Source organism: Hemiscyllium ocellatum, chromosome 33 (genome assembly GCF_020745735.1).
Source record: "Hemiscyllium ocellatum isolate sHemOce1 chromosome 33, sHemOce1.pat.X.cur, whole genome shotgun sequence".
NCBI classification, from domain to species: domain Eukaryota; kingdom Metazoa; phylum Chordata; class Chondrichthyes; order Orectolobiformes; family Hemiscylliidae; genus Hemiscyllium; species Hemiscyllium ocellatum.
This window is the reverse complement of record NC_083433.1, coordinates 6,418,322-6,438,373: the sequence shown is the minus strand read 5'-3', so window position 1 is coordinate 6,438,373 and position 20,052 is coordinate 6,418,322. Positions and strand designations below refer to the sequence as shown.

The following is a 20,052-nucleotide window of genomic DNA, read 5'->3' as shown; positions in this document are numbered from 1 at the left end:
GAGGTGGTGGGACTGATCCAGAGAAATTACAAAATCTAGTGGAAAAGCCTGGAATACAAAGAGCTAGATGTTCGAGTCACACAATCTCTCAACACAGAAGAGGCCCTTCGTTCCATCGGGTCTGTGCTAACCTGTCTACACTCATCCCACTTTCCAGCAATTAGCCAGTGGACTTGAACGTAATTACACTTTGTGTTCCTTCATGTACTTTTTAAAGGTTGTGGCATTTCTCATCTCTATGCCCCTGCCTGGCAGTCCACCCACCCTCTGGGTAACAAATGTTTTCCTCAAATCCCCACTAAACCTCCAGCATAACCTAAAGGTTAGAGCCCATTCATTAGGGGTGGTGTTCAGAAACACTTCCTCAGACACAGGCACGATACTGAAAATGTAAACCTTGCTCTCCCAACTCCTTGGGAATCAATTCAACATTTCAGTCGGAGGTTGTTGGCTGTTGTTATGTAAATGGGTGAAGGGATAGTTAAAGCAATGTAGAAACAGAGCAAGAGTGACGTGAGAAAAACACTTTTACGCAGAAAGTAGTTAGGCTATGGAACGGGCTTCCTGGAAATGTGCGGAGGCAGGTTCAATTGAAACATTCAAGAGAGCATTGGGACAGTAGCAGTGTGCAGGGATATGGAGAAAAGGCAAGAGATGAGCACATTTGGCCGAACGGTCTCCTTTGACACTGAAATTTCTTTATGTTTACTTGTGGGAATTGGATGTCAGTAGGCTAGCCCAGCATGTATGCCCGTCCCTAGTTGCCCCCTTGAGAAGGTGGGGGTGACCTGCCTTCTTGAACCGTTGCAGTCCATGTCCTGTAGGTTGACCCACAATGCCCTTAGGGAGGGAACTCCAGGATTTTGACCCAGTGACATTGAAGGGACAGCATATATTTCCAAGCCAGGATGGTGGGTAGCCCAGAGGGAAACCTGTGAGTGGTTTTCCCATGAATTGTGTTGCCCTTGTCCTTCTAGATGGTTGTGGATTTGGAAGGTGTTGTCTGAGGATTTTCGGTGAATTTGTGTTGGAATTCTATGATTCTGCGATCTGGAAGAGGGTGGTTTATGTGGAATAGAAATGAAAACTAACCAAGGTGTGGTTAAATAGTGGAACAGGTCAGAGGGCTTGAATGGCTTCCTCCTGTTCCCATGGTCCTAAATTGTTTAAAAAACCCTGCTTAGTTTTACACTGCGCTGATTGGCTCTGGTTTGTACATAGCTCCCCCCAGTACCTCTCTCTAATTAGTACCGGGATTCACAGGAGTTTCCTGATTGGTAATCCCCAATAGCCAATCACAGGATTCCCATTGGTATAAATCCTAGGCTCCTAGCAGCTACTGTTAGTTTGTTGTTTGAGTTTCCCTTCTGTTAGTAAGTGTGAAAATGGCCTCACAAGTGTGTCAGAACTACCACAAGGACTGTGAGGATGCTGTTAACAAACAGATCAACCTGGAGCTCTATTCCTCCTATGTTTACCTCTCCATGGTGAGACTTGTATCTGTTGGATCCTCATTTGAAAATGATTACTATAATGGGTGGCATGGTGGCTCAGTGGTTAGCACTGCTGCCTCATAGCACTAGGGTCCCAGGTTTGATTCTAGCCTTGGGAGGCTGTCTGTCTGTGTGGGTTTCCTGAGTGCTCAGGTTTCCTTCCACAGCCCAAAGATGTGTGGGTTAGGTGAATTGGCTGTGCTAAATTGATCCTAGTTTTAGGTGTATTAGTCAGAGGGAAATGGGTCTGGGTGGGTTATTCTTCAGGGGGTCAGTGTGGACTGGCTGGGCTGGTTTCCACACTGTAGGGAATCTAATCTATTTCACTGAATTCTGAGCAGGTAGTTGTTTGATCAGTGACTTGTAGTCTAGGATGTATTTCTGTAACCTTCTGCAGAATAAATTGGCTGAACTAGCAGGCTGATCTCTGCTCTGCAATGACACTATCCTCCTCTGAAATGTTTTTAAACTTCTACCTCATGTGCATTAAGCACAACTATTTTAATGCATACAACTGGTCACCTAACTTTTTGAAAACTGAATGTAACTGTGTCAACTGTGGGGAAAGCTGTTTTAATTTCTCCTTCCTAAATGAGTATGCTGAAATCTAACCTCCTGCATGAAGAGGTAATTCTAAGAGTTAAATTGCTCTTTATGATTAACTGTCCCTTCCTTCTGCTTTCCTGTAGTAAGGGAAGGAAGACCTCCTGATTACTAAATAGACAAAGCTGAAAGGTTACAGTAAATCTGGGGTGGTATGGTGGCTCAGTGGTGAGCACTGCTGCCTCCCAGTGCCAGGGACCTGGGCTGGAGTCCCATCCTGGGTGTCTGTGGGGAGTTTGCACATTCTCCCTGTGTCTGTGTGTGCTTCCTCCCACAATGCAAAGATATGCAGCTCAGGTGAATTGGCTGTGCTACATTGACCATTGTGTTAGGTCTGAGTCAGAGGTAAATGTAGGGGACTGGGTCAGGATGTCTTGCTCTCTGGAGGGTCAGTGTGGATTTGTTGGGTCGAAGGGCCTGTTCCCATGCTGTAGGGAATCTAATAAGAAGAGCTTAAATTGTTTCTGGATTATTAACAGATACCACTTTCTAACCTGACCAGGCAATTGCAGGGAAGGCCTTTGCAACATATTCAAATTTTTTTAAAGCTGTTCATAAGCCAGTAGCTCTTTCAAAAAATGAAGTTTTTATTTTGGTTAGCTTTAATTCTAGGCAGAGAATGGGTAATATGCTTAGCATTTTGGTTTCTGGTGTCTGTTCTAACTTGATTCTTCCCCTCTTTCTACCCCACCCAGTCCTCTTACTTTGACCGGGATGATGTTGCCCTGCATCAGTTTGCTGAGTTCTTCAAGGAGCAGTCCCATGAGGAACGGGAACACGCTGAGAAACTGATGGAATTCCAGAATAAACGTGGAGGCTGAGTCCTCCTGCAGGATGTCAAGGTTGGATTTTAGACCTTGTTCCCTCAGAAGTGGGTCTAAGTTTTCCATTTGGAATGGTTATCCATAGAATCCCTATAGTGTGGAAGCAGGCCATTCTGCCCATTAGTCTGTGTGGACTCTAAGTGCATGTCAACCCACTCACCAGCCTATAAAGCTGCATTTCCCATAGCTAGACCACCGAAGCTGCAAGTCTTTAGAGATGTATGCAGACATGGGGAGAACATGAACGCTCACGACAACTATAAGGTCATACAGCACTGAAAGACCCTTCGGTCCAACCAGTCCATGCTGACCAGATATCCCACTTGCCAGCACCCAGCCCATATCCCTCAAACCCTTCCTATTCATATACCCATTCAGATGTGTTTTAAATGTTGTAATTGTACCAGCCTCAACCACTTCCTCTGGCAGTTCATTCTATACATGCACCACCCTCACATCCCTTTTAAATCTTTCCTTTCACCTGAAACTATACCCTCTAGTTTTGGACTCCCCTACCCTGGGGAAAAGACTTTGGCTATTTACCCTATCCATGCTCCCCAATTTTGTACATCTAAATCACCCCTCAGCCTCTGACACTCCAGGGAAAACAGCCCCAGTTTATTCAGCCTCTCCCTATAGCTCCAATCCTCCAACCCTGGCAACATCCTTGTAAATCTTTTCTGAACCCTTTCAGGCTTCACAACATCTTTCTGATGGGAAGGAAATCAGAATTGCAATTAATATTCCAACAGTGGCCTAACCAATGTCCTGTACAGCTACAACATGATCTCCCAACCCCTGTACTCAATACTGACCAATAAAGGAAAGTATACCAAACACCACCTTCCCTATCCTAACTACCTGCAACTCCCACTTTCAAGGAGCTGCACTTTAAGATTGTTTTTGGCAACACTCCCAAGGACCTTGCTATTAATTGTATTAATCCTACTAAGATTTGATTTCCCATAATGCAGCACCTCTCATTTATCTGAATTAAACTCCATTTGCCACTCCTCTGCCCATTGGCCCATCTGGTCAAGATCCTGATGTAACCTTTTGTCCATGACCCCACCAATTTTGGTGTCATCTGCAAGCTTACTAACTATGCCTCCTATGTTCACATCCAAATCATTTCTATAAATGACGAAAAATAATGGACCCAGCACCAATCCCTGTTGCACTCCATGGTCACTGGCCTCCAGTCTGGAAAAATGACCCTCCGCCACCCTCTGTCTTACTCCAAGACCACTTTGTATCCAAATGGTTAGTTCTTGTATTCCATGAGATCTAACCTTGCTAACCAGTCTCCCATGGGAAACCTTGTTAATGCTTTATGTCCATATAGATCACGTCTACCACTTGCCTTCATCAATCCTTTGTTAGTAATTCAAACACAAATCATCTTCTCCCAAGAGTGGAGTTGAATCTGGGTCTCTAGTGATAAGGCAGCATTACTAACAGCTGTGCTAACCTATTATATTACTGCTACATGTATTTGCGAGTGCATTCACTTCAAAACTTAGTTGGGGTTTTTAATTCAAATTAATCACTTTTTTGACTCCTGTGGGAGTGGATCTAATGGACACAATTTGTCAGGATGCAGAATGTTTCTTCTGCACAACAAAACCAAGCTCCAAGGGTTTAGTTGAAGAAACCAAGTGTGGAAAACATGGTATCTACCTGAATGGATAGGATGGCATTAAAGATTTCACCAGGGGCTCTTTAATGGGGAAATTGGATTGGAATTTGTATGGCTTAATTGGACTGATTAGTGGAAATAGTACACATCATCCTGGTGATTGAAACATAGGTCCAGATGTTTCCAATGGTCTGGGCCATTCACTTTAGTGTAGATGGGAGTTGTACATGTGAATCCTTACTTCAGTAGGAACTATTTGGGTTGTGGAATATTTTACACCAGTCATCCCTCAGTCTCATTTAAATATGAATTGCGGTTCTAATCAAAGTAAGCAAGTTACTTTGCTGACATTAAAGCAATAAATGTCACCTAACTCTACATGTGAGCAATACCTGTCAATCTCCTTGCTCTGGGTGAAAAGTGAGGACTGCAGATCAACACAAGATTGTGGTGTTGGAAAAGTACAGGATTACTGATTAAAGGGCTTTTGCTTGATACCACCTGACCTGTACTTTTCCAGCACCACAATCTCCTAATGCTGACTGCTCCAACTCCTGAATTTCCTATTTCTGAACCCAACTTTTCCAATCCACCCTGACTTGCTGCTCACACTCAGGCATTCTAACTATTTAACATCACACTTACTTACTGTCAAATGAAGTACACAATGTATGTGTAGACCTTCAAATGTCAGGACATGGTAGGTGACTGCTGTAAGACACAGGTTCCACATTTGAAGGGGCCTGATCAAACCCTGAATCTTCCCTCATTGATATTAAAGATTTTGAAGGTGGTAGTCTGAGAATACAATGTTTCTGCCTTTGCCATTTATTTTTAAAAGGCAGTCTTCTAGTTATAATATCCATGGGAGTTTTTATTTTTAAATAGACTAAAACTTTGTTCCCTTCCTCCAGAAGCCAGAGCAGGATGAGTGGGGCAATGGTCTGGAGGCAATGCAGAGAGCTCTGCAGATGGAGAAGGATGTGAACCAGAGTCTGCTGGATCTGCACAAACTCTCCTCTGGCCACACTGACCCTCATGTGAGTTTCTCATGTCATGCATTATCAGCTGAAGGTGATATGGAGTTGGTCCTTAAGGTTAAATGTAACAATTTGCACTGACATAGTGCAGAGATCTATGCTGTTTTGAATAAAGTATGCTCCCTCATTTTCCCTTCCAGCTGTGTGACTTCCTGGAGAGGCACTACTTGGATGAGCAAGTGAAGATGATCAAGAAGCTGGGAGATCACATCACCAACCTGAAGAGACTGGGAGCCCCTGAGAATGGCCTGGGAGAGTACCTGTTTGACAGGCTCACCCTGAGCTGAGTGGGATTCTGGAATATTTTTCTCAAAATCCAATACTGCTTCGCTTCTACTGGATATAGAAATAAACAATTTATCATTTAATCAATATTTCTGGTTTTATAACCATAGCCAACATTTTGAACGGAATGAATTAATTTGCCTAACTGACCTGACCATGACTGTTCTGCCCGATGTCTGAGGATTGGTTACTGTTTGTCCATGTCCCACAAGTTAGATGTAAGGAGTGAACCTTTTATGGTAGCCAAATTCCTTGGAACAGATGGATAGGAATGTCAAGAGGGAGGGAAGAATAAACTCCATTCAGGGTAAATGAGTGGACACACCTCTAGCTCAGTATTGAGGGGAGTTAGTTGTTATGAAGTGCTGTCAGGAAGAACATTTCCTTTTTAAATAAAAGGAAACTGCAGACCTTAACTCTGTAGTAGAGATGGGCTTTCTGATGCCCAGTATTGTCTGCAGATCTAGTGCATGTGCTTAAGCTCAATGGTACTATTTGGTGTCCATGTCAAAACCAAGTGATTGTCAATGACATGTCACTGCAGTTGATCAGGGCCTCAGCTAGATGTTCTAAAATTGGAGTACTGTCCATCTTGACTTTTTGCAGTAAATACTACTTGTTATAACTTCATGTTAGAGAGGCCACGAGGTTCTACCTCTGACTTGCTGCAAGTAATAGCTGCTTTTTTGGCAGGGGTGGGGGGGGCCAGGAAGGCTAGGCTTGTATAAAATCAAGTTTAGAGGGTGAAATGTCTAGAAGGATATGTTTCTGAATAGAACTTTTTCATAGTGTAGATTCCTGAAAGGCTGTTTCACTTGTGTTGACTAACCCAAAGCTAGGTCATTGAGGTAAGACAGACCCTCTGAAAATGTCATAGTGACAGTTTGTCAACCAACCCTGTTTTTGATAGATGCAAAGGTAGTCACTGCCACTGTCCTTTTAAAGCTGAAGGGATAAGAGGGTGAGGGCCTGACTGGGGAAATTGAGATTACAACTTTTGCACAGTGGTGGAGCAAGCTTAAATGGCCTACCTTACCCCAGCAGGGGTAGGGGTTTTAAGCATATGTAGTCTGTGGGTTTTCTCCCACAATCCAAAGCTGTGCAGGGGAGGTGAATTGGCTAATACTAAATTGCTAATACTGTCAGGGATGTGTAGGTTAGATGTATTAGCTAGGGGAAATGCCAAGTAGTGGGTTTGGATAGGATACTCCTCAGGGTCAGTGTGGACTTGTTGGGTCAAAGTGCCTGTGTTCACTCTGTAGGGAATCTAATGGAGTGTCATAAATTTGACAAGGGAGACTGACACTCCTATAATCCTGTTTCTCCTTATTCTGTGAGGATCTACTTCAGACTCCTCTGTCAGGACAGAGGGGATGCAAGGTGTGATTTATTAAGATTGTCATAAAAGGATCCCATTTTGGGAGTACTGTATTTACACTAGCACTTTACTTGTCTTTGGACAGGCTGACATGCAATAAACAGCAAATCTAGTCATTAAAGTCTTCACTTTAAATTTGAGGAAATGCAGAAATATTTGTAATTAGCCAAACCATGCACACATTCCACATATAACATCTTACCTTACAATGTATTGGTGGTTACACATTCACTGCAGACTTTCTGAAAGACAGTCAGTCCCTTTCAGTTAGGGATCAATGTATGAATGCTGTTATTGGGGCTGGTTTGGGAATCCTGAGGAGTTTCTTTGATTAAATGGAATCAATTTAGGTAAAGGGGCAGTACAAAGAGATCTGGGTGTTCTTGTACACCAGTCAATGAAGGTAAGCATGCAGGTACAGCAGGTAGTGAAGAAGGCTAATAGCATGCTGCCCTTCATAACATGAGGGATTGAGTATAGAAACAGAGGTTTGGCTGCAGCTGCACAGGGCCTGGAGACCACGCCTGGAGTATTGTATGCAGTTCTGGTCTCCAAATTTGAAGAAAGACATTCGGCTATTGAGGGAGTGCAGTGTAGGTTCAGGAGAACAATTCCTGGAATGGTGGGATTACTTTACGCTGAAAGACTGGAGTAACTGCGCTTGTATACCCTTGAGTTTAGAAGACAGAGGGGATCTGATAGACTCCAGTTAACAATAGACAAACTCTGCTTGATGTTGGTGAGGTACTGGTTCTGAAAGGGTTAAAGTGGGTGGGGTTTATTGCAACCCAAATGTGATGATTTCAGAAGGAGGAAGTCAGAAAAGCTGAAGATCAGGAAGCTCTAAAGAAAGTCCAAGGAAACCAACACACCTTACATAATGAGTAAGGCTGTTACACAAGATTATTAGGAATTGGTTCAGAGATGGGAGCTGGGAGTAGGTTGTGTACTCCAATGGGCAGGAGGGGATTAGTCATCTCTCCTCCAGGAATCTCAGCCTTTCATTATACTGTATTTCTAAATGACACCAATGAAGAAATAGAGATACATATCCATGTTTCCTAATGAGGTGAGCTAGTAAATATCACTGATAGAATTGTTATGATTCAGAAGAAGGCTATTCTGCCCATCACATTTGCACCAGCTCTCTGAGCATTTAACCTTCTCCTGCCCTTTCCCTGTCACCTGGTCTGTTGTTCCTGTTTAATTGCCCAGTGCTCTCTTGAACACTTCTGTGGATCCTGCCTCTGCCACACTGAAGCAGAGGACACTAATATAGTGAGTGGACAATATTGATCAATAGAATTTAATCTGAGGAAGACCAAGACGGAGAAATCAGAGTGGTTTGGAAGTGGAGGAGCTAGGTGAGAAACAGGCACAGAGAGAGTTGGGGACCTGTGTGCAGAAACTATTAAAACTTGTGGAGAGCAAAAGAGATGATTTTAAAATGCTAATTGCATTACAGTCTTCATTGCAAGGCAGCATAGAGGCAGGCCATTCAGCCCATCATGTCCACACCAATCCTCTGAAGAGCATGATTAGATTACTTACAGTGTGGAAACAGGCCCTTTGGCCCAACAATTCAACACCAACCCTCCGAAGAGTAACCCACCCAGACTCGTTTCCCACTGGCTCATGCACCCAACACAATGGGCAATTTCCCATGGCCAATTCACCTAACCTGCACGTTTTTGGACTGTGGGAGGAAACCCACGCAGACACAGGGAGAATGTGCAAACTCCACACAGACAGTTGCCTGAGGCAGGAATTGAACCCGGGTCTCTGGTGCTGGGAGGCAGCAGTGCTAACCACTGTGCCACCGTGTCACCCTTGTGCCACCGTACCGCCCTTAACTATCCTCGCCCTTAACGCATCCTCAACCAATCCACCTAACATGCACATCTTTGGACTGTGGGAGGAAACCAGGGCACCTGGAGGGGACCCACGTAGGCACATGGAGAACTTGCAAACCTTACACACTGTTGCCCGAGGGTGGAATCGAACCTGGTCCCTGTGAGACAGCAGTGCTAACCACTGAGCCACAGTATCACCCATGAAGGTTGTGTTACAGTTGTGGAAAGTGCTGGGCAAACCTCATCTGCAGAATTGTATTCAGTATTGATACATTGACCTTGGAGCATGCTTTTAAAATTGATTTCATGGAAGAGTATGTCGCTTGGAAGGCTAATCCCTGCTAACTAAAAGATTTCTGACCATCTCCGAGGCAAGTCAAGAATGACCAACATTGCTGTGGGTCTGTAGTCACAGATAGGCCAAAGCAGATTTCTTTCGCTAAGGGATATCACTGAACCAGATGAATTTCTATGACAAATAGCAATTGTTCTCGTGAGCACCATCACTGAGACTTGCTTTGTATTCCAGATTAATTAATTGAAGTTAAATTCTACCCAGCTGCCATGGTGGGATTTGAACTCATGTCCTCATGGTGTTAATCTGAGCCTCTCAGTGACTGGCTCAGTGACAATACCATCATCCCCCTACAGTGTAGATTCACCGGAATGATACCAGGGCTGAAAGGCTTAAATTGTGAGGACCCTTTGCAAACAGTGGACTTGAGTATCGAAGATTAACGGGTGACTATACTCGAGGTTTGGAAAATAACGAATGGGTTTGAGGAGACAGATGGAGAGAAATTATTGCACCGTGACCAAGGAGTAGAATGCTATAATGATCATGTGACCGTTCAGTGCAGTTGCTAGGAATCATCTCCTCATGAAAAGGAATCTCTTTCCCAGAAACATTGGGAGCAAATAATCTGTTCAGATCTGAGATAGTTAGGTGCTTGTTGGTTAATGGTGTGAAGGGAATGCAGGACCAATGTGGACAGGGGCAGGAAGCAACAGACCAGCCATGATATCATTAAATGGCAGCACAGGCTGACAGAGACAAACATCCTCCTCCTGTTCCTCAGTGACAATCACTGAATGATCCAAATCTGCCTCCATTTCAAAGCTCTGATTGGCTCTGTGTATCTCACTCCACCCCTATGCCCTTCATTGGTTCCTAAACTCATGGGGATTCCTGATTGTGTCAGGGATTGTCAATCATCATTGGTGCTGCCATTCCCTGGCTGAGTGCAGGGTGTCCCAGGAGGATAAATACAAGAGCTCAGGGAGAGAGGCTCAGGTCTAAAGTTGTCTAGGTGACAGTGAGCAGGAATAGTGAAGATGGCTGCCCAAGTGTGTCAGAACTACCACAAGGACTGTGAGGATGCTGTTAACAAGCAGATCAACCTGGAGCTCTATTCCTCCTATGTTTACCTCTCTATGGTGAGGCTTGTGGACTTGATAGTCTGTTCTTTCTCCCCACCCTGCCACAAGCAACTGGGGATGGACAATATGGCAGCAATCATCTTTTAATCTAATTTTGGATTGGTAGAATTTCTTTCAATCAAAAGTGTTGACTTTTGAATATCTTTTCCCTCTACTAATCACTTATCCACTCAAGTGATTAATGCTAAGTGTTTTTGGTTGCCTTGTTAATTGACTGACTTGTCTATATTCTAAATGTGGTTTTATTCTAAGTTTTATATTGTCATTAAATCCAAGGTTCACTCAAGCCTCTTGGAAGATGGCTTTTCATGATGTGTAAACCTTTTTTTAATTCAACTTTGACTCCAATCAATTGGGTGATTTAATTTAGTGAAATACTAACTATTTGAGCCCTCTTTCTGTTTCTAAAAGAATAAAATCTTCTTGTGTTGGCCTTCATCCTGGCTTCCATGACAACATCTTGCATTTTTACTTCAATGTGAAAAGATCTTTCTCTTGACTGACTGACTAATGGTTTTGGTGAAAGGGTTTCTAATTTGTGACTTGGATTGAGTATCCTAATTTTAGGCTCCCTGTTAAATCAGGGCTTCCTGAAATGGGAGTTGGGATTTTACTTTTCCCTCCAATGAGGAAATAATGGCTATTGAGGTGATGGGTACAAGCTGCAACAGGTTAGCTCCCATTCCTAGTGCACTCAGTGCTGAGGGCTTGCCCATTTTCCCCATATCAAAATAGGGCTCACAGTTGGAGACATTTTTATTTTATTGGGATAAATGATCTCCTTTGCTTATGTGAATGGATGACAAGGTCATATGGCCCCTGAAAATATTCTCATTCCTGATGAAGGGCTTATGCCCAAAATGTTGAATTTCCTATTCCTTGGATGTTGCCTAACCTGCTGTGCTTTAACCAGCAACACATTTTCAACTGTGATCTCCAGCATCTGCAGACCTCACTTTTTACCTGAAAATATGACCAACTTTAGTAAGACATGTTCACTTGGTTTGTATTCTACAAGTTTTCTCTGGATAACCAGTAACTCTGCTGAATAATCTTCTTTTTTAAATAGTCAATGACAAACTCCTACCTTCTAATTTTGCATCTCAATCTAAGTTTTTTTTAGTCTCTTGAAAAATACCACTTTTTTATATTCCTAAACTCAGATCTCTAGTTCTGAACACTTAACTTCCTCAATATATTCCTATTTCCTCTGTACCATTTATGTACTTCATTCTTTTTTTAAGCTGAAAACCAGCCAGACAAGGTCTTAGTGCGGTTCTCAGTGGGTGAGATCTGGAGCTTCCCTGACTCTGCCCTCTTCTCTCCTTCCCCAGTCCTCTTTCTTTGACCGGGATGATGTTGCCCTGCATCACTTTGCTGAGTTCTTCAAGGAGCAGTCCCATGAGGAACGGGAACACACTGAGAAACTGATGGAATTCCAGAATAAACGTGGAGGCCGAGTCCTCCTGCAGGATGTCAAGGTTGGTCTATCATCCTACATCACTAAACAGTTTGTAACATAAATTCCTTTGGTGTAATGCTATATGGCACACATTGCCTTTCACTTATTTCCATTGCACTTCGGTTCCCTTTTCATATTGAGTGAAGCATGTCTTTTTTTTTGTCCCCACCCCCCTCCAGAAGCCAGAGCAGGATGAGTGGGGCAATGGTCTGGAGGCAATGCAGAGAGCTCTGCAGATGGAGAAGGATGTGAACCAGAGTCTGCTGGATCTGCACAAACTCTCCTCTGGCCACACTGACCCTCATGTGAGTTCCTGATGGCTGAATTGTCAGTGGTGTTGAAGGTGATATTGGAATCTGCCCTGCACTCCATGTTGGTCTAGGGCTGTGTAGGCTTGTTTTGGAGTAAATGCCATTTGTTAACTGTTAACAATCTGATTCATGTTGGTGTTGAGTTTGTGTTGTAAATAACTAACTATGGGATTTATTCCTAGTTAAATAGAATTAGCTTGACACTTGCGTGCAAGTTTAGTTTGCTCTGCCTTTAGCATAGCTAAGGAGGCAGTTTTAGCCTGTTCTTGTAGATAGCCAGCTGTTGTACCTATAACCAGCAGAAACTAAAACTAATTCAATTATGTCTGTCTGAAATAAATGCTCTATCACCCTCCCCTTCAGCTGTGTGATTTCCTGGAGAGGCACTACTTGGATGAGCAAGTGAAGATGATCAAGAAGCTGGGAGATCACCTCACCAACCTGAAGAGACTGGGAGCCCCTGAGAATGGCCTGGGAGAGTACCTGTTTGACAGGCTCACCCTGAGCTGAGTGGGATTTGGAACACTAGTGCTGACCATGAAGTTGAAGTGTAAACTGTTCTGCTTTTGTCTTGCTGGATATGGAAATAAATATCTGAAACACTTATGACTGTGTAGTTCAGTACCTGGCAAGGGATCCAGGATTGCAAGCTGTATAAATTGCATTCATGGAATCTTTAACAGCTTTTGGCCTTCCTGACCTAACACTTTGTTTCCTGTGGCTATTCTGAACTAAACTAGAGCAGCGTGGGTGGGGTTGAGGAAAAATGATCGATTCTACAATTGTTGATCTCAAATTTTTGCAGCATCAGTGTGTTTTTATATTGCAATGGGATGTTTTTAGGATCATGATCTAAATCAACCTGGGTTAACATACAATGTTATGAAACACATCACTGAGCTAAGCATAGAGGATGGAACTCCCTCTTACTCCTGTTAAGAAAAAGCTGCTGGGACACTTTCTACCGAACATTCCCAGGACCGGTCCAACATAAACCTGGATAAAAGTAGTTGCCTTTATTGAAGTGAAAGTCACTTTTGCTTTGCTTTACCTTTTTTTTTAAAAGAAAAAAAACTTAGTTCTATCCCTATCCGCCTCTCCCAGAACAGGGTTAGATAGAATATATTCCCTCTATACTATCCTCATCAATCATTTTTTTTGATTGGCGTCTTGAGGAATTTAAAGTGTCAAATGATTTGAGGTATGCTCTTCATAGCAGAGGTGAAAGGTCAACAGAAGTAGGTGGGCTGAGGTCAGTGTTTTGAGTTCACAGGAATCACAAGCTTAACAATCATTCCACAATTCTACTGGATTATAGAAAATAGTTCTTCCATGAGCTTGGTGGGCTGACATACTCCTGTGCAAGAGTTGAGTATCGCTGCTGGATGGAAATCCTCCACCGTTATTTCCTCCCTCAATGCTTCCCAAGCTCTTCCCTGTTCTCCCCTTTGTTTTCAAGTTTAAATGGTCTCAGAGCAGGGGTACAGCTGTTACACCACCAATTCCACTATGGCCACTGCTGCCTTACAACATGCAATTCCCTCAATTTCAGCTCGTGGCCCCACTTGAGATCTCTACCTTCCCCCTCTCTAGCAAACCCTCGGTTATTTACAAACACTATCGTAGATGTGACCGCATTAGACGTGGTCTTGTCGCACAGCGAAGCCAGTTGTAGTGGTCAAATAGCTAACTGTCTCCTGTTCTTTTGTCTGTTGCTCACAAAATGATAAGGTTTTGTTTTGACCTGTTTACATGGCCAAGCATTGATCATGTTAAGGTGCCCCTCACGTGAGTTACCAAATGTGGAGCACTATTACCTGCACCTGTTCTCTCCAAGGGCCAGGATGAAAAAATGCAGAAAGAGTCAGGTTACAGACTGAGACTCTCCACCTTTCAAGTGTTAAATCTTGTCTTCAAATACTTTTCAAAATAAACTCAACATTGGCAGAAGGAACAGAATATTAGACTTGGTGATTCTTGTCATTAGCAAGAAAAGGTTCTACTTGAAACACAATAACAATGGGAGCACTGGAATTCTAGTAGAGGAATCTCATCAACGTACTTTCCATTTCACCAACTTGTGTGATTCACAGATTCACTGCAGACTATCTGGTGCAGGTCAATATCCTTCAACTGCTGCGATCAATCTCCGTATCACTGACCTCTTCTGGATCTGACGAGAGGTGTATCAGTTCATCTAGAGATGGGAGAACACCGATGCAATTGTACTCCACATTGTCTACAGGATTGAATTTCCTGAGATATATCGGGAAACTCTGATTTAGAGAATTCTATCAGTTTCAACTTGAGGAAAGTCACAGCAACTAAATGCCATTGCAGACAAGAGTCCATCACTTCACTCTAAGAAAGTGAAGCATGTGGGATTGAAGGAAACCATCAGAAATGGTTTGGAATTGGTCAGGGTGTGGGAGATACAGGAGAGCTAATGGCTATTTACTTCAAATAGCAAAACTATATCAATCTTTCCCAGGATCTGTACAAGGGCCTGACAGTCATGTTTAGAAATGACATTAGTGAAGGAGTAGAGCACAGGGGTTTCCTTCCCTTCTTCACACACAGAATACCATGAATCTGGACATCGCTCTCTCAAAACCTTAAATGAACATAGAATCGATTGAACATTTCAAACTGACATTGGTGACCATTTGTTAAGTAAGGGAGTAACGGGATTTGGAAGAAACATTGGTTACACAGAGTTAAAATACAAACTGACCTGGATCCAGTTGAATGGCCTCTTCCTGTTTCTGTGATCCAAATTATGGGAGGCTACTTGTTTTTCACTGCCCTGATTGGCTCAGGCTGTTACATACTCCCTATCTTAAATTAGTTCCTGGATTGATGCGAAATTCCTGATTGGCGATCAGGGATTATCAATCATTGGTGATATCTCTCCCTGGTTGGGTGCAGGATGTCCCAGGAGGATAAATATAAGAGCTAGAGGGAGTGAGGTTCAGTTTTAGAGTTGTGTGGGTGACAGTGAGCAGGAATAGTGAAGATGGCCTCCCAAGTGTGTCAGAACTACCACAAGGACTGTGAGGATGCTGTTAACAAGCAGATCAACCTGGAGCTCTATTCCTCCTATGTTTACCTCTCCATGGTGAGGCTTGCATGTTTGGATTTTACTTTAAAATGAAGATTACTCCTTAATCTGAGTAGATTGGTTGAGGGTGCACTTCTGTGGCCTTTGGTAGTGACTAGGTGCAAATTCGTCCCCTGTGATGTGATGGTTGTATTCTTGAGTAAACTGGTTGTAGAAAAACCTTGCTTTTTAGAACCAGCATTTAGTGTTTGTGATGTAACTGTTATGCAAATGCCATTTTTTTCTAAACACTTTAGAAAGTGTCCTCAATTGAATTGTTAGTGAACTTGATGAAGTGCATTTTGTAGCAGGATAACCTGTACACTGAAAATAAGTCTGACCCCTCCTCTGTAACTGCTATGTTCTCAAGTGTTTAAATTTCAAACTAAGTTGAGGTTTTTAACATCCTAGTTATCTTTAAATGTGTAAACCTGTTCACCCATTTCCTGTAAGGAAAGAGGGAGCAAACTATTGCAAATGTTAGAATCAGTACTGGAAATCAGTGGGTCAGGCAGTATCTGGAGGGAGAATAAGCTCTAGTTTGAAACTCAGTGACTCTTCAGAATTGATGTCTTTAGTCTGTGTGTGAGCTTAACCCCTTGACCTTCCTGTAGTTGACCACTTTAACACCAGTGTCCTGCATTGCTCCAGTGAATCACCTCCCAAATTGGAGGGACAAGATCTCATCTCCAGACTAGGCACTTGTCTGTTGCCTTGTTGAGTTCAATGCCTTCAGTGTGAATGATCCCATTTTGCTTTTGTTTTTCTTCAGCTTAATGCATTACCTGTCATTGTGTTCCTTCCCCACATTCCCTACTCCAGTAGTAAATCTACTGAAATTTCCTGAGAATGCCTTTATATGATGTGATAACTCCAAGTTACTTGGGAGACTTTTCATCTGCCACTAAGCTCTAAGGAAAAGATAGTTAGCTGTAAATTGAATGCTGAAGGAGTTTTAGTACAAAAGTCCATTGTTTTCTCCTTCTGCCACTTACTCACCTGCTGAGGTGTTATAGGAAGGAGACTTTTGGTGCACTCAGTCTTCATCAGACTAATCAATTATCTCTTTTAAAGCCAGGATATTGGATTGTATAGTGAGCTACCAATTTTGAATTCTGTTCTGTTTTTCTACTGTTTGCTTACACTAAAGATGCTTTACCCTTTAATTTCCCAACTCTGGCTTGTTATCATTGGACACCACAGACTCAAACCTGACCCTTGTTGCTTTCATTTGTAAGCTCCTAGCCCATTATGAAAGCTTTCATAATGTAATGGATCATCAGATTCTGACAACACCGGAGGTTTCTCCAGATTGAGACTTTCTTCCCATGTAAGAATGTGTACACCTTATCTGGCAGAAGGGGTTTGTCCCATATTCTCCCCTCTCTAGGATCTGTGCAGGGCTATCAGTCTTCCACTTGTCTGTTCTATTCTTTCAGAAATAGAATAGACCATACCCCTGTTTCCTGACAGTTCCTGTACCTAGAAACAGAAAATTGCAAATGTCATTAAAATTGAATCTCATGGAGCACAAGCTCATGGGCTGATGAGCCTTTCTGTACTGCAACAGTACAGAGTAGCACTTCCTCTCTCAATCTCTTGCCACCCCTGCACAAGATATTTAAATCCAAATAATCTGATGCTCTCCTGAACATGTCTCCAACCCTTGTAGGTAGGACATTTCATACCAACCTAAGGGTTAAATGCAGAAAACCTTATTTCTTTTGAATATTACTTCTGCCCACTTGAGTGGAGCAGCTTCTCCTACATTAATCTATCCAGCCTGTACTGAATTGTTTTGAAAATCTACCTAATCTCCATGAAGAACTGTCCCAATACTTCCCTGTATAACTGCAACACCATGTTTAAATAGGATTTCTCTAGGTCAAGGAATTGGTTTCAGGGTATTGCTATAAACACTTTCCAGTGAATTATTAAATATTATTCCTGGTTGGTGTTTATAGAAATTCCCAGGAACTGGCCTCTAAGCACATTTTCCAATAACTGAAGTAGTATAAGTCAAACTTAGCCAACTGGAAAGGGATCCAGTTTTAATGTTGTAACTGATTGGTTTTCACTTCTAATTGAATAATGCTTAGTCCTGTCTTGTTGCTTTTGCTAGGAGTTAACAAGTTAATGTTGAGCATAAGATTGTTCTTAGCTGTTTTTACAAGATTCTATCTAAACCGTGATCATGCAGCTCAAACAGACTTAAGCCAAATTGTTTATGCCAACAGTTTCCCAAACTGAACTAGCCCCATTTGCCTGCATTTTGCACATTTCCCTGTAAGCCTTTCCTATTCGTCTAACTACTTAAATGTAGCTGTGTCTGCAGCCATCACTTCATCTGGCAGCTCATTCTACAAACACACCACCTTCTCAGGTCCCTAGTAAATCATTCCCCTCAGCTTGAACTTATGCCCTCTGTTTCACCACCTAGCTGAATCCTGTATGTTAGGTATTTAGAATTGCCAACATGACAATCAGTTACTTGGCAAAAACACATTCTTAATTGGGAACAAAGTATTTATAGTAACCCACAAGTATTGTCAAATTCTCAATAGATGAAGACTGACCTCATTTTTCTTTTTCATCCATCTGTAGTTCTCTTACTTTGACCGGGATGATGTTGCCCTGCGTCACTTTGCTGAGTTCTTCAAGGAGCAGTCCCATGAGGAACGGGAACACGCTGAGAAACTGATGGAATTCCAGAATAAACGTGGAGGCCGAGTCCTCCTGCAGGATGTCAAGGTTGGGTTTGATGGAATGTGTGGTTTGAGTCAAGTCTTTTTTTTTCAAGCACTGAAGAGTTAACTGTATTTACTCAGTTCATGAGTGCACTTAACTGGATTAAAATTTGAAAGGGTGTCCCTCCCTGATGGGAGGGACTTAAAAATAGATTGCTTTTTCTGAAACCTCCCCTCGGACTGAGCTGAGGAAGACATGAGGGCCAGGATCCTCCCAAACAGCACCAGATTTAATATTGTGGAGATAGTTTCTGAAAAGTAGTTAAGCCATGAACCATTATTTATTCAATGTTCTACAATTGAATTAACTACACTTGATTGACCTGGCTGTAGTTGATAGCAGAGCAATGGGCTGATTGGCCTGTTCTTGCTTCTAAAATCTGTATGGTTCCTGATGACCATGGCTTTGTTGCCTTGTGGCTGCTTCTTTACATGTTTTTTCAATCCATTGAAACATCTGCTTCTCTTCCCTCCAGAAGCCAGAGCAGGATGAGTGGGGCAATGGTCTGGAGGCAATGCAGAGAGCTCTGCAGATGGAGAAGGATGTGAACCAGAGTCTGCTGGATCTGCACAAACTCTCCTCTGGCCACACGGACCCTCATGTGAGTTGACAATGTGGACTTCTGGTGTGGCAGCTTGAGGCTCATCAGTAGCCTTTTGATGAAAGGTCTTGCTTTGATCTGACAGCTATCCCCTTGAGGGCTGTTGTGGCTGACTAAACCAACAATTATTCCTGTTGGGATTCAGTCTGATTATATAACACCTGTACTAGACCAGCATCCATATCAGCTGTTCTTGTTCCAAGTGAGTGATAACTCTATTATCTAAAACCTCCTTTCCCTTTTTCCCCAGCTGTGTGACTTCCTGGAGAGGCACTACTTGGATGAGCAAGTGAAGATGATCAAGAAGCTGGGAGATCACATCACCAACCTGAAGAGACTGGGAGCCCCTGAGAATGGCCTGGGAGAGTACCTGTTTGACAGGCTCAGCCTGGGGGAGAGTGACTGAGCTGACTGCAGGGAATGATCTGCTTGTGATATTTATAAAATGGGAGACCTGTAGAAGCAACTCACTGTCCTGTACAAAGTGTGAATAAACTAGTCCAATATGGAGCAGGTTTGTCTTATTTTCTGGATTAGCACTAGCTAGAAGCTGTGCAGCAGCTTGTGATCATTCTGTTCTAAGACATTGCCACACTGGGATCTGGGTTTCACTGTTCATCCTGACCATTGCTGGTCCCTAGTTGCCCTTGGGAAGGTGGTCAGCTGCTGGATTCTACATCTACCTTGGGTGGACCCAATGGCCTGAAGGAAGGAACATTTTTTCACCAAAAGTGAAGGGTCAGGGATGGTTTATGGGCCAAATGTTCTCATCAAAAGGACCAACTGAGTTGGGATTGTAACACCGGAGGGGTATTGGGAAAGCTGGAAAAATTCAAGCAACTGGTGAGCCCCTAAATCCCAGAATTGGAGTATGAATTGAATGAATTTTGGATTGGAAATTTTTCTGCTTTTCATTTGAATGTAGTTCCAAACCAGCTTGTGCAGATATTATTACACCTCTTGGAGCAGGTGGAACTTGAACCCAGCCCAGAGATAGGGATGCTATGACTGTGCTACAAAGCCTATTCAAGTAGGCCAGCTATTGGTGTGCATTTTAGATGAGAGCAAATGTTAAATCTGGATGAGATTTAAATTGGACAAATCCAATAGTTGTATCATCTAATGGTAGTGCCCTGGAGAATCTGGTCAGACCTAGAGGGTGCAAGTTGCTGTTTTCTTGAAAGTCAGTCAGTGAAGATGTTTGCCTCCTTTCATTCTTCAGTGTGTTGAGTTGGGATGTAAAGTTATATATGACACTGCAGTATTCCAAAAGTG

At 42.8% G+C, this 20,052-nt stretch overlaps 1 protein-coding gene and 1 pseudogene across 1 annotated transcript; both read left to right on the top strand.

The window, feature by feature from the left end:
- The first annotated feature begins 1,385 nt into the window (after nt 1-1,385).
- Nucleotides 1,386-12,838, top strand: LOC132831364 (ferritin heavy chain A-like; annotated as a pseudogene).
- A 2,506-nt stretch (nt 12,839-15,344) lies between these two features.
- LOC132831156 (ferritin heavy chain A-like) lies at nt 15,345-19,183 on the top strand. The gene is made up of 4 exons (XM_060849160.1): nt 15,345-15,446; nt 18,033-18,179; nt 18,652-18,777; nt 19,028-19,183. The coding sequence occupies exons 1-4, from the start codon at nt 15,345-15,347 to the stop codon at nt 19,181-19,183; spliced, it is 531 nt and encodes a 176-aa protein (XP_060705143.1).
- The last annotated feature ends 869 nt before the right edge of the window (nt 19,184-20,052 follow it).

Excerpts from the sequence above, each read along its gene's own strand:
- LOC132831156 (XM_060849160.1), top strand. The coding sequence starts at position 15,345 with ATGGCCTCCCAAGTGTGTCAGAACTACCACAAGGACTGTGAGGATGCT. Across the intron at positions 15,447-18,032 it reads CCTATGTTTACCTCTCCATG|TTCTCTTACTTTGACCGGGA; the intron begins GTGAGGCTTGCA and ends ATCCATCTGTAG. Across the intron at positions 18,180-18,651 it reads TCCTCCTGCAGGATGTCAAG|AAGCCAGAGCAGGATGAGTG; the intron begins GTTGGGTTTGAT and ends TCTTCCCTCCAG.